At 46.1% G+C, this 13,149-nt stretch overlaps 1 protein-coding gene across 7 annotated transcripts in view; it reads left to right on the top strand.

Annotated features, from left to right (window-relative positions):
- Window positions 1-11,313, top strand: part of JADE3 (jade family PHD finger 3) — a 142,067-nt gene extending 130,754 nt beyond the window's left edge. For all 7 annotated transcript variants that reach the window (XM_027607341.2, XM_027607344.2, XM_027607340.2 and 4 more), the window contains 3 exons: window positions 4,245-4,715; window positions 6,145-6,262; window positions 8,203-11,313. In XM_027607341.2, the coding sequence (XP_027463142.1) occupies window positions 4,245-4,715; window positions 6,145-6,262; window positions 8,203-9,113 (1,500 nt within the window). In that variant the 3' untranslated portion in view covers window positions 9,114-11,313. The remainder of the gene's footprint in view (window positions 1-4,244; window positions 4,716-6,144; window positions 6,263-8,202) is intronic.
- The last annotated feature ends 1,836 nt before the right edge of the window (window positions 11,314-13,149 follow it).

The following is a 13,149-nucleotide window of genomic DNA, read 5'->3' as shown; positions in this document are numbered from 1 at the left end:
CGGCTCCGTCTCTGCAGCCGGCTTCCCCGCTCCGATCCCTGGGAGCTCTGCCGCACTCAGGCACCCCCGGTCTTTCTGTGCCCCCCCCCCAGGGTCCTAAGACCACACTATCCCGCGAGGTTTCTACCCCCCGCTTAGCCACTGGAGCGACGTCCCTCAGCGGAGCCAACTTCTAAAAAGTTCCAATTTCATGCTCCGCAGCTCTATCACTTGCCGCTAGCGGCCGATGGAGGCCCCCTCCCCCGTCGTCTATCCTCCCGAATACCGCCTGGGATTCACTTCTCTGCGCGTCCTACTTTCCAGAAAGTGGTCGCTTTTCTTTTCAGAGAGTTATTTCTATTCTTTTCTTTGATCTCCTGTTGAGTTCGTAGGTGTTCAGAATGGTTTGATCCCTATTCAGCTGAATTCCTGAGACCAGACGAAATCCAGGTCTCCTACTCCTCTGCCATCTTGCTCCACCGCCCCCCCCCCCCCCCCCCCCCCCCCCCCCCCGCCAAGTGGAGTCTTCTGGACAGCGTATATTTCTCCCACCAATGATGTGTGATAATCCACAGAGTATTGCCAACCAGGGAAGCTCATCCAGGTCTTAGTGTTCAAAAGTTTTATTAGGAGTTGGTGACTTAGACACAGTTGACCCACCTGCATGGCTAACTATAGTCTCCAGTCCCTCCAGAGGTTAGGCTGATCCCATGTGGCCCAAAGCCTTGACCATAAATCACATTGTTAGCGTAGACTCTCTGACATGGCCAAGGACCCCAGATAAACAAAGACCTTTTTATCAGTCAGGACATTCCCGAGGCTTAGAGGTTACCTCTTAGGAGCTGGGGGCACAGGACCAAACCTTTCTTTGGGCAGGGTTAATCCTTTAATGCACCTTACCAAAGAGAAATGAAAACTTATGTCCACACAAAAACTCGTACACAGATGCTCACAGGAGCATTATTTCATAATAGCCAAAAAGTGGAACCAAGTCAAATGTCCATCAGGTGATGAATGGATAAACAAATGTGGTATATCCATACAACGGAACAGTATTTGGCCACATTTTTAGAAGAATGAAATTCTGACACATGCTACAACATGGTTGGACCTTGAGAACATGCTAAGTGAAAAAAAAACAGACTAAAATGCCACATGTTGTATGGTTCCTCCTATATGAAATGTCCAGAATAGGCACATCTACAGAAACACAAAGTTAGATTAGTAGTGGTTGCTTGGGGCTGGGATTGGAAACAGCAAGTGACTACAGGTAGACATGAGATTTCTTTTTTGGAATGATGAAAAGGTACTAGAATTATGTAGTGGTGATGGTTGCAAAACTCTGTAAACATACTAAAACCATTGAAATGTATACTTAAAATTGACTTTTATGGCACATAAACTATATCTCAATAAAGCTGTTATTTTAATGGGCATCGTAATACTTCCTCTGTCACCTTAAGTGGTTACAGTAGAAATAAATGACATGTATATAAAAGCATTTTGTTTAATAGAATGTTCCAACTATATGTTTTTGGAAAAAAGTAAATAGGTATTTGATTGGCACCAAAACTTGGTTGGCGTTTCTCCTTTACCACCAAAATATACAGACCTTCAGCTATAAATATCATAGAATGACCTTTTTTTGTGACTGGATGGATTTTATGGCAGTTTCCCAAGGGCATTCCAATTTTCATCTAAGTACACAATTTTTATTCATGTATTCTTTTATTTTGAGTAATTTATAGTTCTGTCTCTACATATGTCTATAAATTTGAACTGACATTTCAGGTTTTTAGCTTCCTTTTTTTTAGGATTTTATTCATTTATTTGACAGAGAGAGACACACAGCGAGAGAGGGAACACAAGCAGGGGGAGTGGGGGAGAGAGAAGCAGGCTTCCCTCGGAGCAGGGAGCCCGATGCGGGGCTCGATCCCAGGACCCTGGGATCATGACCTGAGCCAAAGGCAGACACTTAATGACTGAGGCACCCAGGCGCCCCTTTTTGGCTTCCTTTTTTAAAGATTTTATTTATTTGAGAGAAAGAGAGAGCATGAGCAGAGGGAGGAGGCAGTGGGAGAGGAAAGGGACTCCCCCACTGAGCAGGGAGACCAACGTGAGGCTCGATCCCAGGACCCTGGGATCATGACCTGAGCTGAAGGCAGACGCTTAACTGACTGAGCCACCCAGGTGCCCCTAGCTTCCTATCAGTAATAGTTTTATGTCACACATCCATCCCCTTGAATAGGAGACAGTCCTTTTGCTTTCTCTTCCCATATTTTTATCAGTTACTAAACAATGAAAGAGCACTATACCCAACACTTTTAATCTTTTGCTAAAGAATGCCTTTTGCTTTGATACGTTCTCTAAATGACTGGCTAGTTTCTTAGCCAAGTGATAACAAAATGTGCCCAAATAAAAGTACATTTTTGGCTTTCGTTATCATTTTCATGAAGTTTTTCAAATACATGGACATTTTAAGGATACAGATTTCAGTGTAAGGTAACAAATTTTTCCAGTAGAGCTGTCCAAAGCTGGGGTGGGCTGTCTCAGGAATGCAGTTTAAGTGGCTAGATTATCACTTACTTGAAAAGTGGAAGGAGTTGGGGGGGGTGGGGCAGTGGAGGTAGAACATCAAGTACTCTAGAGGGAAGGACAAGCCATAATAAATGTGGAGCTGGATAAGATGATCTTAGAATTCTCTTTCATCTCTGGGATTCTTTGTCCTGTAAAATTAGCCGAAATGGAATCTCCCCATTAAAGCTTTGATGGATGGGGCGCCTGGGTGGCTCAGTCGTTAAGCGTCTGCCTTCGGCTCAGGTCATGATCCCAGGGTCCTGGGATCGAGCCCCGCATTGGGCTCCCCGCTCCGTGGGAAGCCTGCTTCTCCCTCCCCCACTCCCCCTGCTTGTGTTCCCTCTCACTGTGTCTCTCTCTGTCAAATAAATAAATAAAATCTTTAAAAAAAAAAAAAAAAAGCTTTGATGGTTACCAGTATTATCTTAGGTGTTGAATTTCTCCATCTATTATAAGGACACTTGTCAGGGTTTGCATTTTTTTAGTCTTTATTCGTGCCCAAGGTCATTCCCTATTTGTAGTTATCAAAAACCCAACATACAGGTAATTGAGCAGTCTGCCGCCCAGATGCAGGCTTCCAAAAGAGTTGAGACTTGACTTTCACCATGGGAATTCCCACTATTTTTAGAAACAAATCCTCCATTGCTTTCTCTCCCTCCTCTGTGTAAGCATATACATGCACCCAAGCATTTAAAATCTTTGGAAGGAAAGCTGTAGCACTGTAACCAGAACACACGGTAATTGAGACTAAGTGAAGCTCAAGAGTACAGCAGTCCCGGGCTGGCTTCTTCCTACTCTGCCACTCTATAAATGCACCCTCAGTGCATGCTACTTAACAAAGGTGTTGCATCTATGAATGGCAGAGTGTTATAAAGTTAATCTCAGGTTGTCTGTAGCCCTAGTTTCCCATAGAACTTTCTGCAGTGATGGAAATTTGTGCTGTCCAGTATGGTTGGAATGTGGCTAGTGTGACTAAGGAATTGAATTTTTAATTGTATATAATTTTAATTAATTTAAGTTTAAATAGCTAATTTTGGCTAGTTGGCTTCCATGTTGGACAGCACCCCTCTGTAAGAACAATTTCAGGAAGTTAGGCTACTTAGATATTGGAGAGCCTGTGGCCTTTTTAGAACCAGTAGATGCTCTGGCAATAATACTGACTTTGTTTTTTCTTTTGTTTATTTAGAAGCGTTTCTTTCTTTTTTTTTTTTTTTTTAAGAAGCATTTCTTGAGCACCTGCTTGTTCAAAAGTTGATGGCAATGCAAAAATGAATGGCACAGCTTCTGTCTTTAAGAGCTCTGGCCAGGGATTTGACATTTACTATACTGTAGGTACGGTGTGGAAAGTACCATTATAGAAGCACATAATAAGGTGATGTGCGGGACACAGAGAAGGTACAGCATGACTCTTCAGAGGGCTCAAGGAAGACTTCTCAGAAAAACTTAGCGCTTGAGCGAAAACCTGAAGGAGGAGTTTGAACTTTTTTTTTTTTCCTCTCTTCTTTCGGTTTTCTATAAAGCAAATTTCCTGGGTTTACCTGTAAAGCATCTGCCATGGTCAGTTTAGGACCAGCTCTCTCCGTGCCTTTCCTTTGCTTCCTGTGAGCTCTCAGTTGAAGCCCAGGGATATAGGGTGTCCCTTTCCGTGCCCCAGCCCTGCTGCCTTAACACACCTTCTCTTCCTACAGTGCTCTGTGAAAAGCTGCATCACTGCCTTCCACGTCACCTGCGCCTTTGAGCACAACCTGGAGATGAAGACCATCCTAGACGAGGGGGACGAAGTGAAGTTCAAGTCATACTGCCTCAAGCACAGCCAAAATAGGCAGAAACTCGGGGAGGCCGAGTACCCCCTACACAGGGCTGCAGAGCAGAGCCAGGCCAAAAGTGAGAAAACCAGCCTGCGGGCACAGAAGCTTCGGGAGCTGGAGGAGGAGTTCTATTCCCTGGTCCGTGTGGAAGATGTGGCCGCAGAGCTGGGGCTGCCCACACTGGCCGTGGACTTTATCTATAACTACTGGAAACTGAAGCGGAAAAGTAACTTCAATAAGCCGTTATTTCCTCCGAAGCAGGAGGAGGAAAACGGCCTGGTGCAGCCAAAAGAGGAGAGTATTCACACTCGCATGAGAATGTTTATGCATCTACGGCAAGACCTAGAGAGGGTAAGGTGATCAGCTGTGGCTACTGTTTAGGTCTCGGTCTGCATAGAAATGGAGGCCCTGCTTCCAGTTAGTTGTTTTCTAAAGGTCAACTCATTTATAGTGTGGGCTTCTGTGTCCTTGCTTATCTTCTGATGGCACAGTGGCCCCAAACATTAGACTCTGTTTAAACTTTTGACAGGCACTTTCAAGGGAATTAGAGAACCCTCACTTATATGCTGTATGAAGCTTAAATCTGAAATAAATTCTCATTTGGTTTACTTTTTATTCACTGTTGAGCCTAAATTGGCTCAGCTATATTTTACTGACACATGAGACTATGGACTGAAGAGAGAATGAATTTTGTTGAGGGAAGAACTAGATCAGAGTTTCTCAGGCTCAGCACTACCGACATTCTGGCTGGATAGTTCTTTGCTGTAGGGGACTGTCCTTTGTTGTGGGGGATACTGTAAGATGTTAGCAGCATCCCTGGCCTCTACCTGCCCCCAACAAATACCTGCCCAACATACCCAGCTGTGACAACCAAAAATGATTCCACATTACCAAAATGCCTCTTGGGGGGTCAAAATCGCCTCTGGTTGTTACTCTACACCAGATAATTCCATTTAACTCACTTATTCAAAGATAAGTTAGGCCCTGTGTTTACCCTAGAGAATTTTATAATCAAGTATAATTATAGAGATGGCTTGTTTTTCTCTCTGCTACCAGAATTTGGAAGGGAATGGATTTGGCTCACTTTGTAAAATTGAACTCACACATCTATAGCACTTACTATGTGACAACGCTGTTCTAAGCTTTTCATAAATATTAACTCATGTAATCCCAACATGCCAGTGAAGAAAGTACTATTGTTAGCCCTATTTACAGATGAATGAACTGGGGCCCAGAAGGGTGGGGTGATTTGTCTAGGTAGGGCAAGGAGTACTGGAGCGTGAGGGTTGCCCCCTTGTGACTGGAGATTTGGCCGAGCTGGAGGTGTAAGCAAAAAAACCACTTTCAGTCCTCCCAGCAGACTTTTATCCTGCCGGTCCAGCACTGCTTAGAAAATTGTACCGGACCCGGCAGCACCCTTGTTTCATTCAGGGATCTGAAGGGAAGGCTGAAATGTTCAGTCCTCACCCCGTCTTCCCAGCTCGGCTGTGCGGGTAAACACTGGGCCCATCCCATCACAGGGGCAGGAGGTTCCACGAGGCGGCTCAGGAGCGTCTCGCTTGTGCTGCTGATTGATGTGGGGACCGTGACCCCCTGACTGCCGTGCTACGTGAATTCCTGTAGAGTGGCCCTGTCGCAGCTTCTGTGCTCGGTCTTCTCTCCTCAGCCACCCCCGTACCCCACTTGATTTTAGTTGTCTTCACTTTAGCTAAACAATTTATAATTGTCAGGTTTATGTAACATGACAAAAATCTCTGTTTGCTGCGGGTTGGGCTTTCAGGTCCGAAATCTGTGCTACATGATAAGCAGGCGAGAGAAGCTGAAACTATCACAGAACAAAATACAGGAACAGATCTTCGGTTTGCAAGTCCAGCTTATTAACCAGGAAATTGCTGCAGGTAACCTTATATTAAAGATGTCCTGATATAGACTCTGGTCACATCCTACTTTAACAATTTGAATTTTATGTCAATTGTTTTACCTAAAAATGTTTTAAAATTCTTGTCAAATATCTCATTTGCTCTAGTCCGACCCTGATAGGACGTGGCCCATTTCACTGTCAACTCATGAGGCAAAAAATCCCAAGGTGGGGTTGGGGGGCTTGCAGGTTTAGGGCAGATAATCTAGGTGTGAGACAGATACCAAGGGCCACTAGTTAAAGCCATGAAATTATTCTCTTAACCATCAGATTCATTTAGGAATCAGTAGGGTAGGATCTAACCCGAGTTTCCAGAAAACGTTTAATTCCAAGGTTACTCATCTTAACAGTAATTTGTTAAACCCTTAGCCAGTAGTTAGGAGATCTGGGTTCTGTCTCTTCTTTACTATTTTTCGAGTACCTACTGTGGACTAAGAACTGAGCTAGAGAGCAGAGCCATCAGCAAGCCGGAATCCCTGCCTGTAGGGTATTGCTGCCCACTTGGTGAGAGAGACAAGTGAGCGTAATTACAGTGCCCTAAGCATGGGGAGCTTGGCTGCAATGACAGTCGTGTTCGGTGACGTTTGTAACCTCCCTGTACCTCATTTAATACAGAGGTTGGTGGCAGAGCCTGGGCAACCAGGAGTCACTACGCAGGGTGCACAGAATCTAGCTCCAGCTAAGGACCAGCCATAGAGTAACAGAGACACGCAGAAATGAGGTGTCACATAGGCATCAAAGGCTCTGGGGTGTTTGTAAGTATCGTGGGTCACAGCAGAATGGTACAGCAGGGGGGAGCGGGGCTGCTCAGCCACAGAGGCACCAGGACAGACAAGACAAGGCAAACCAAAGGACAGCAGGGAGGGGCCCCCGCGTGCCAAGGAGATTGGCCCTGAGACCATGTGGCTTCTGATGGGTGGGGACCAGCCCTGTGACTGCTGTGTGCTGTCAGCAGGTGGCAGTCCCTGGCGGAGACAAGAGCTGGTAGTACTCACCACGCACCCTCAGGGAACACGTGCTGCCTAGGCACCTGCTGGCTGGCCTCTCGTGGGCCAAGGTCAAGTCCCTCTGCAAGGAGGAATTGTTCGGTAGTGCTTTTTTTTTTTCATTTCAGAGCACTCCCAGTAATAGAGAAAGGAAGATCTGTTCTAAATATGATCATAGGATGACATAACCAGGCAACTGATTGCCAGTACTCCCCGGGCCAAGCCCAGAGCAGGCCATGGGCAGGAATGTTGTGATTTTTCTCTGCTGGCCATGCCACTGCACAGCCTGCCCCACACCTCCGTGATGGCCATTCATCGTCAGGAAATTATTTTAGGTTCAGGACATAAAATACACGGGAACCACCCACTGCCATTTCTGCTGTCGCCAGGTTAAAGCACCTATCCACCTACTCCTTGCCCATCAGAGCCTATGCTATGTCCTCGAGGGTTGATATTTGACTTGCTCTAGGAAGGACAGAAGAGATTGGGGGTAGGGTCTGCAACTTCTCTTTAAGACACATCCTAAGTGTTGTACGGTACTCACACGTGCACACACAGACGGACACACAAATAGGGAGACCCTGTCCTAAACCACAGCTAGTAAGGTTCTTTTCAGAAATGGAGGGAGCAGAGCTGGGGATATAGGGGGTGGCACACTCGTCTTTGGGATCACTTTACAGACTGGGAGGGCAGAGGGGAGGAGGCCGAGAGCCACACGGTGAACGGTGGCATCGCTGAGTTTTCCACCTGTGGTACCCCCGCCCCACCTCTCGTCCGGCCTGCTCCAGCCTCGGTGCCACGATGCACACCCAGAGCGAAACCGGGGCTTGTCAGACATTTGCAGGAGCGGCTCGGTGAACCCACTGTGCTGCAGTAAGCACGTGCGCCGATCTTTAAATCGGGTGTTAACATCAAGCTTTCTTTCTGCTTTCAGGACTTCCTTCGACAAATGCACTAGAAAACTCACTGTTTTACCCACCACCAAGAATTACCTTAAAGCTCAAAATGCCCAAATCCGCTCCAGAAGACTGCCGAGACAGCCCCACAGAGCCTGAGCCCGGACCCCTGTCCTCTGCTAGCAGCACCCCTGTTCACAGCATAAGGAGCGCGCAGGTGCCTCAGGAGTCACTAGAAATGAGAACGAGACCGTACCTGCGACACCCACTAGAGAGCAAAAATAACCGTTTGCTGGCCAGTCTCGGCCACTCTAGGAGCGAAGCGAAGGATCCCAGTCCTGCTTGGAGTGCTCCATCTCCGGAGTTCTATCACGGGCAGTCGCTGGGGAAGCCTCTGGTCCTTCAGGCTGCCCTGCATGGACAGTCTTCCATGGGGAACGGGAAAAGTCAGCCTACCTCCAAGCTTGCCAAATCCAACGGCCTGGAGGGCAGCTGGTCTGGAGATGTCACCCAAAAAGACAGCTCGGGTGCGATGTTCTGTGACCAGGAGTCCATGCTCAGCTCCCACTTGGCCAGTCAGGGCACCTTTAGGAAATCTACCGTGGAACACTTTAGCAGGTCCTTCAAGGAGGCCACCAGCAGGTGGGTGAGGACCGCAGAGGACCTCCAGTGCTGTGCAAAGCCAACCAAGAATATTAACCCCAAGGAGCAGCTCTGGGGCAAGCAGCTTGTCAAGCGGTCTGCAGGGAGAGCTCCCTATCAGGAAAACGATGGGTATTGCCCAGATTTGGAGCTGAGTGATTCAGAGGCAGAAAGTGATGGGAATAAAGAGAAAGTCAGGGTAAGGAGAGTTAGCTCAGACAGGGAAAATCCTCCCCATGACTCTCGACGGGATTGCCACGGCAAAAGCAAGACACATCCCCTTTCCCACAGCTCGATGCAGAGGTGATCAGCAACCTCCAAGAATACGTTAATCTTTGCCTTTGCCCCATACATTGAGGGACACCTCCACACCAAAAGGATTCTAGCATATGTTAGGAGGAATTGTAGTGAAAAGAATAAAACGTTTCCACAGGAAATTGGCTTGCAGCTTTTGAAACACTTTCAAGTCTAGTTTTCACAAGCACATTATAAGAATTGCAGATTATCCGGAAGTTTTCCTTCCAGAGGCTGTCGAGAACGGCTGGGCCTAGAGTACTTGCTCAGTAAATACTTGGGGACAGCTCTCCAGTCACATCAACACATTGACGCACATACGTATTAAGAGTCCTTGCGTCCTTCATGGATTTGCAAGAGACCATGATTATCAGACACTAAAACTACTTATCTTTTGAAGCTACAGCGTGTGACTCCCAGAGCCCCTGTCTGTAGGCAGTTTCTAACTCCACTGGTACCTGGAAACCCGCTTCGGGGAGAGACCGGGAACCAACATCTCAGATACTGTCAGACTCACTACCCTCTTCCTTTGCTCTGCACAAGGTTGAGCTCTTTTCGCAGTACCTTACCAAGTCAATACTCCTAATGCTTCTGAGTGTCCAGTGCCTGTTCCTAGACTTGCTTGTTGGGGACGCACTTGTAACTACTTCACCCGTCTAACAAGCATAAAAGGCTAACTTGTGGATAGTGTTTACAAAGGTACAAAAAAAGTACTACTTCCAAGGAAAATGCTCTGATTCTTGCAACTTAGGCATTTGTGAAGGATCCCAGAGCCTTTCCCAAAGTGAGACCAATTCTGGGGGATTTGTACCAGGTCAGGGTTTTTGTGTTATTGTTTTCAAATCAGTTTGACTTAAATAAGTTTGGCTGACAGTTTTTGTATACCTGCTTTAATGTTTATAAAATTTTTATTGAGGTATAATTAAAATATAGTAAAATGCACAGAGGTTAAGTATTCTTACCTGCTTTAATTTTGAAACAGATTTTTATTGTCAAACAGAATTTGAAAGCATGTGTTTAACACATGGATATAATTTAGCTTTGTACCAACTTTGAATCCGAGGCAGTTTCCCAAACAAAAAGGCTGGAGCCATTTTTCAGAAGTTGCTTACACCCTGTTCCCAAACTATCAGCCTTGATTGATTTCTGGGAGGAAGAGAATAATTACATGTTGCGGGGGCGGGGGGGGGGGGATAAAACATGTCTGCTTCCCATTTAAAGAAGGGGGAAATGTTACAGTTTTTAAAATGTGAAGCCGACTATAGTTCTCTGCTCTCTTTTCTTCTTAGCCTTAAATTAATATTCTCTTTCTTCTAGTTTGGGAAAGTGTAGTGGGAGTTTTCAGACAAAAGAGGCCATTTTTAGATTTTTAACGTTACTTGCTGGTGAACCAACAGCCCCGCTGCGGTAGGCGCCGGGCAGCCTGGGGCTCCTCCGCTCTCCGCCCTCCGCCAACATGGGAAACACAGCCCTGCTCCTCTCCCCGCTTCTGTTCCTGCAGCCTTGTTCGTGGGTTCCGTGGCTTTTGCTTTGTTCCTCCTTTTTGGAAAACTTCTCTGCATTTTGCCTCCCCTTTGGCCACACCTTGACAATGTTTCTTCTATGCCTGTGTACGTGTGTGAACACGCCATAGCATGTGTGGTAGGCATCCCGTGTTCTGTTCCGATGGAAACAGCGATGAATTCTCCAAATGAGGGAGACCGTTTCCCGTCTGTATGCGCTAGGTTCCTGTGCTTTTTCCCTGAGTTCTGCTGGGGTGGATATGAATTTGACACCTTCCTGGGAATTAAATTACAATGGAGCTGTGTTCTAAACTCCTTCTGTTCAAGGCCAGTACCACAGCCTGTGTCCTTTCATGCCTTTTGGTTCTGAGTGAGTGCGAGGAAAAGCAAACATTGAAAAAGTGCTTCAGCCAAATTCCATATGTAATGCCATTGGGAGAGGATTGACTAAAATCATTTCAGTCAGGGAAATATAGTTGTAATATTTTTACAGGATTTTCCTAAGTAAATGAAGGAGCCTTCAGTTGTGTAAATTTCAATTGCCCCAAAATGTATTTGCTACATTTTGCTGTTGTTTGAAGTATTACCTCTTAACCTTCTTTTGTTAATTTTTTTTCATTTTGTCTTATATAGTCCAGTTTTCCAAGATAAACTCAGTCTTTTTTCAAATGTCACCTTTTTACCAATACTTTTTCATTAAATTATGAAAACTGGTAACTGCTGTCAGTGTGATCATTTCTTAATTTGGCATGTGGGTTTTAGAAAATCTTACATGTTCCTTTTATATTTAAAAAAATCTTACTCATTAAGCAACACAGATGGTGGGGGGAAAGGACAGAGCGGGGGAGGGGGAGGAGGAGGAATTGAATGTTTAGCAGCACAGATTCATGATTCATGTCAATACCGGGGACCAAAGAGAACTCTGGGGCCTTGGACTCTATCCCCAAATCAATGATTACAACAGGCTAATAAGACAAAACCTTAGGCTCATCATTTAAAATCACCCAGGAAATGGATCCTATCTAAAGTCACAAAGTCCAAAAGACTTAGATCGCGCATCACTTAAACATACGCTCTACAATATTCATTCTCTCTGGAGTCATGTGAGTGTGTGTGTTACTAGTAGCGGTACGGGTTTTGCAGTGTCGTGGGGGGACTCCAAGGGCATTATAAACATTTTCTCAAACATTTGTTTGAGAAATGTACTTACCAAAGGTCATTGGGTAAATCGGTAGTGAAGACAGTTAATAGCTTAGGTTGTTTTTCTCCCCCTTCCTCCCTTCTCCCTCTCTCTCTCTCTCCCCTTCTCTCTCTTCCTCCCTCTCCCCCTCTTTCCCCTCTCCCCCTCTCCCCCTCCCTCTCTCATTAATGGCTAACTCTTTTGATTCAGTACATTGTTAGCTAAGATGTTGGAGAACTGAAACTATAAATATACCCTGTTGTACCCAACAAAAGCTTTGGGTTTTTTTTTAAGATTTTATTTATTTGGAGGGAGGCGGTGCAGAGGGAGAAGCAGACTCCCCACGGAGCAGGGAGCCCGATGCGGGGCTCCATCCCAGGACCCCGGGATCATGACCTGAGCCGAAAGCAGACACTCAACGACTGAGCCCCCCAGGCGCCCCAAGCTTTGGGTTTATACCAATGTCTATATTGCCAGTGGGAGATAAAACCTTTGTCTTTGTGTTGAAGAAACAAATTCAGAGAATAAACCAGACAATGCATAGCCCTGGGTTTTTTTTTTTTTCCCCTCCTGGGCTTTACAATCCTCAGCATGTTTGCTGACCCTTAAGAATTGAGGAAAAACACTTGATAGGAGTAAAACCTTATCACTGAGTAACTTTCATGTATTTTCCAGAAATGTATCTTATTCATAATAAACACGTATTAGATTTTCACAGCATTAATTCAACTCTTAAAGTTTTATGGAAAGCAGCAACTGTGTGTTTTTTTTTTTTTACAAAATCACTTTTCCAGTTGATAAAGGCCTGCCCTGAGGCGCTCTCTCCTTCTCAGGAGCTCTGTAACCCTCAGCACTGTTTTTAAAGGCGGCTTCTGTGAATTCAGTTCGTGTTCCTGTGTTCCTTCGGGGATTGGAACTAATCGGATGGCCTGGAGCTGTGAGGATAGATGTCCTTGAAGTGAGTTGAGGTGGGGGCGGCTCCAGACCCAGACTGGTGTCCCCGGCCCTGTTCCGTCACTGATGAGTTCTTCCGCCTGAAGTTCCCTAAATCCGAATCGTCTAGATAACCTGTCCGAGCAGCGAGCATTTCTCCTCTGGTTAAGATGGGTTTGGGCGGACACCCCAAGCTCTCAATCTCCGTCCCCTCCCCTCACTGCGCTTCCTGCGCCACCTTATCGATTTGCTGGAACCCGGCTGGAAAGGGGGAGCTGGACTGGTGAAGCTGCACCCCTTACAGCGGGTGACCTCAGCGTGGAAACCACCTGCAGCCCCACCCTCCAGTCCGCATGAGCTTCGAGAGTATCGCTCCTGTAAATCACACAGGGACATGGGTCTCGTTTCCACAGGACAAGGAAACTTCGAGCTAA

Source organism: Zalophus californianus, chromosome X, assembly GCF_009762305.2.
Source record: "Zalophus californianus isolate mZalCal1 chromosome X, mZalCal1.pri.v2, whole genome shotgun sequence".
Classification (NCBI taxonomy): Eukaryota; Metazoa; Chordata; class Mammalia; order Carnivora; family Otariidae; genus Zalophus; species Zalophus californianus.
Note: the sequence above shows the minus strand (reverse complement) of the source record. Positions and strands in the feature narration are given on the sequence as shown.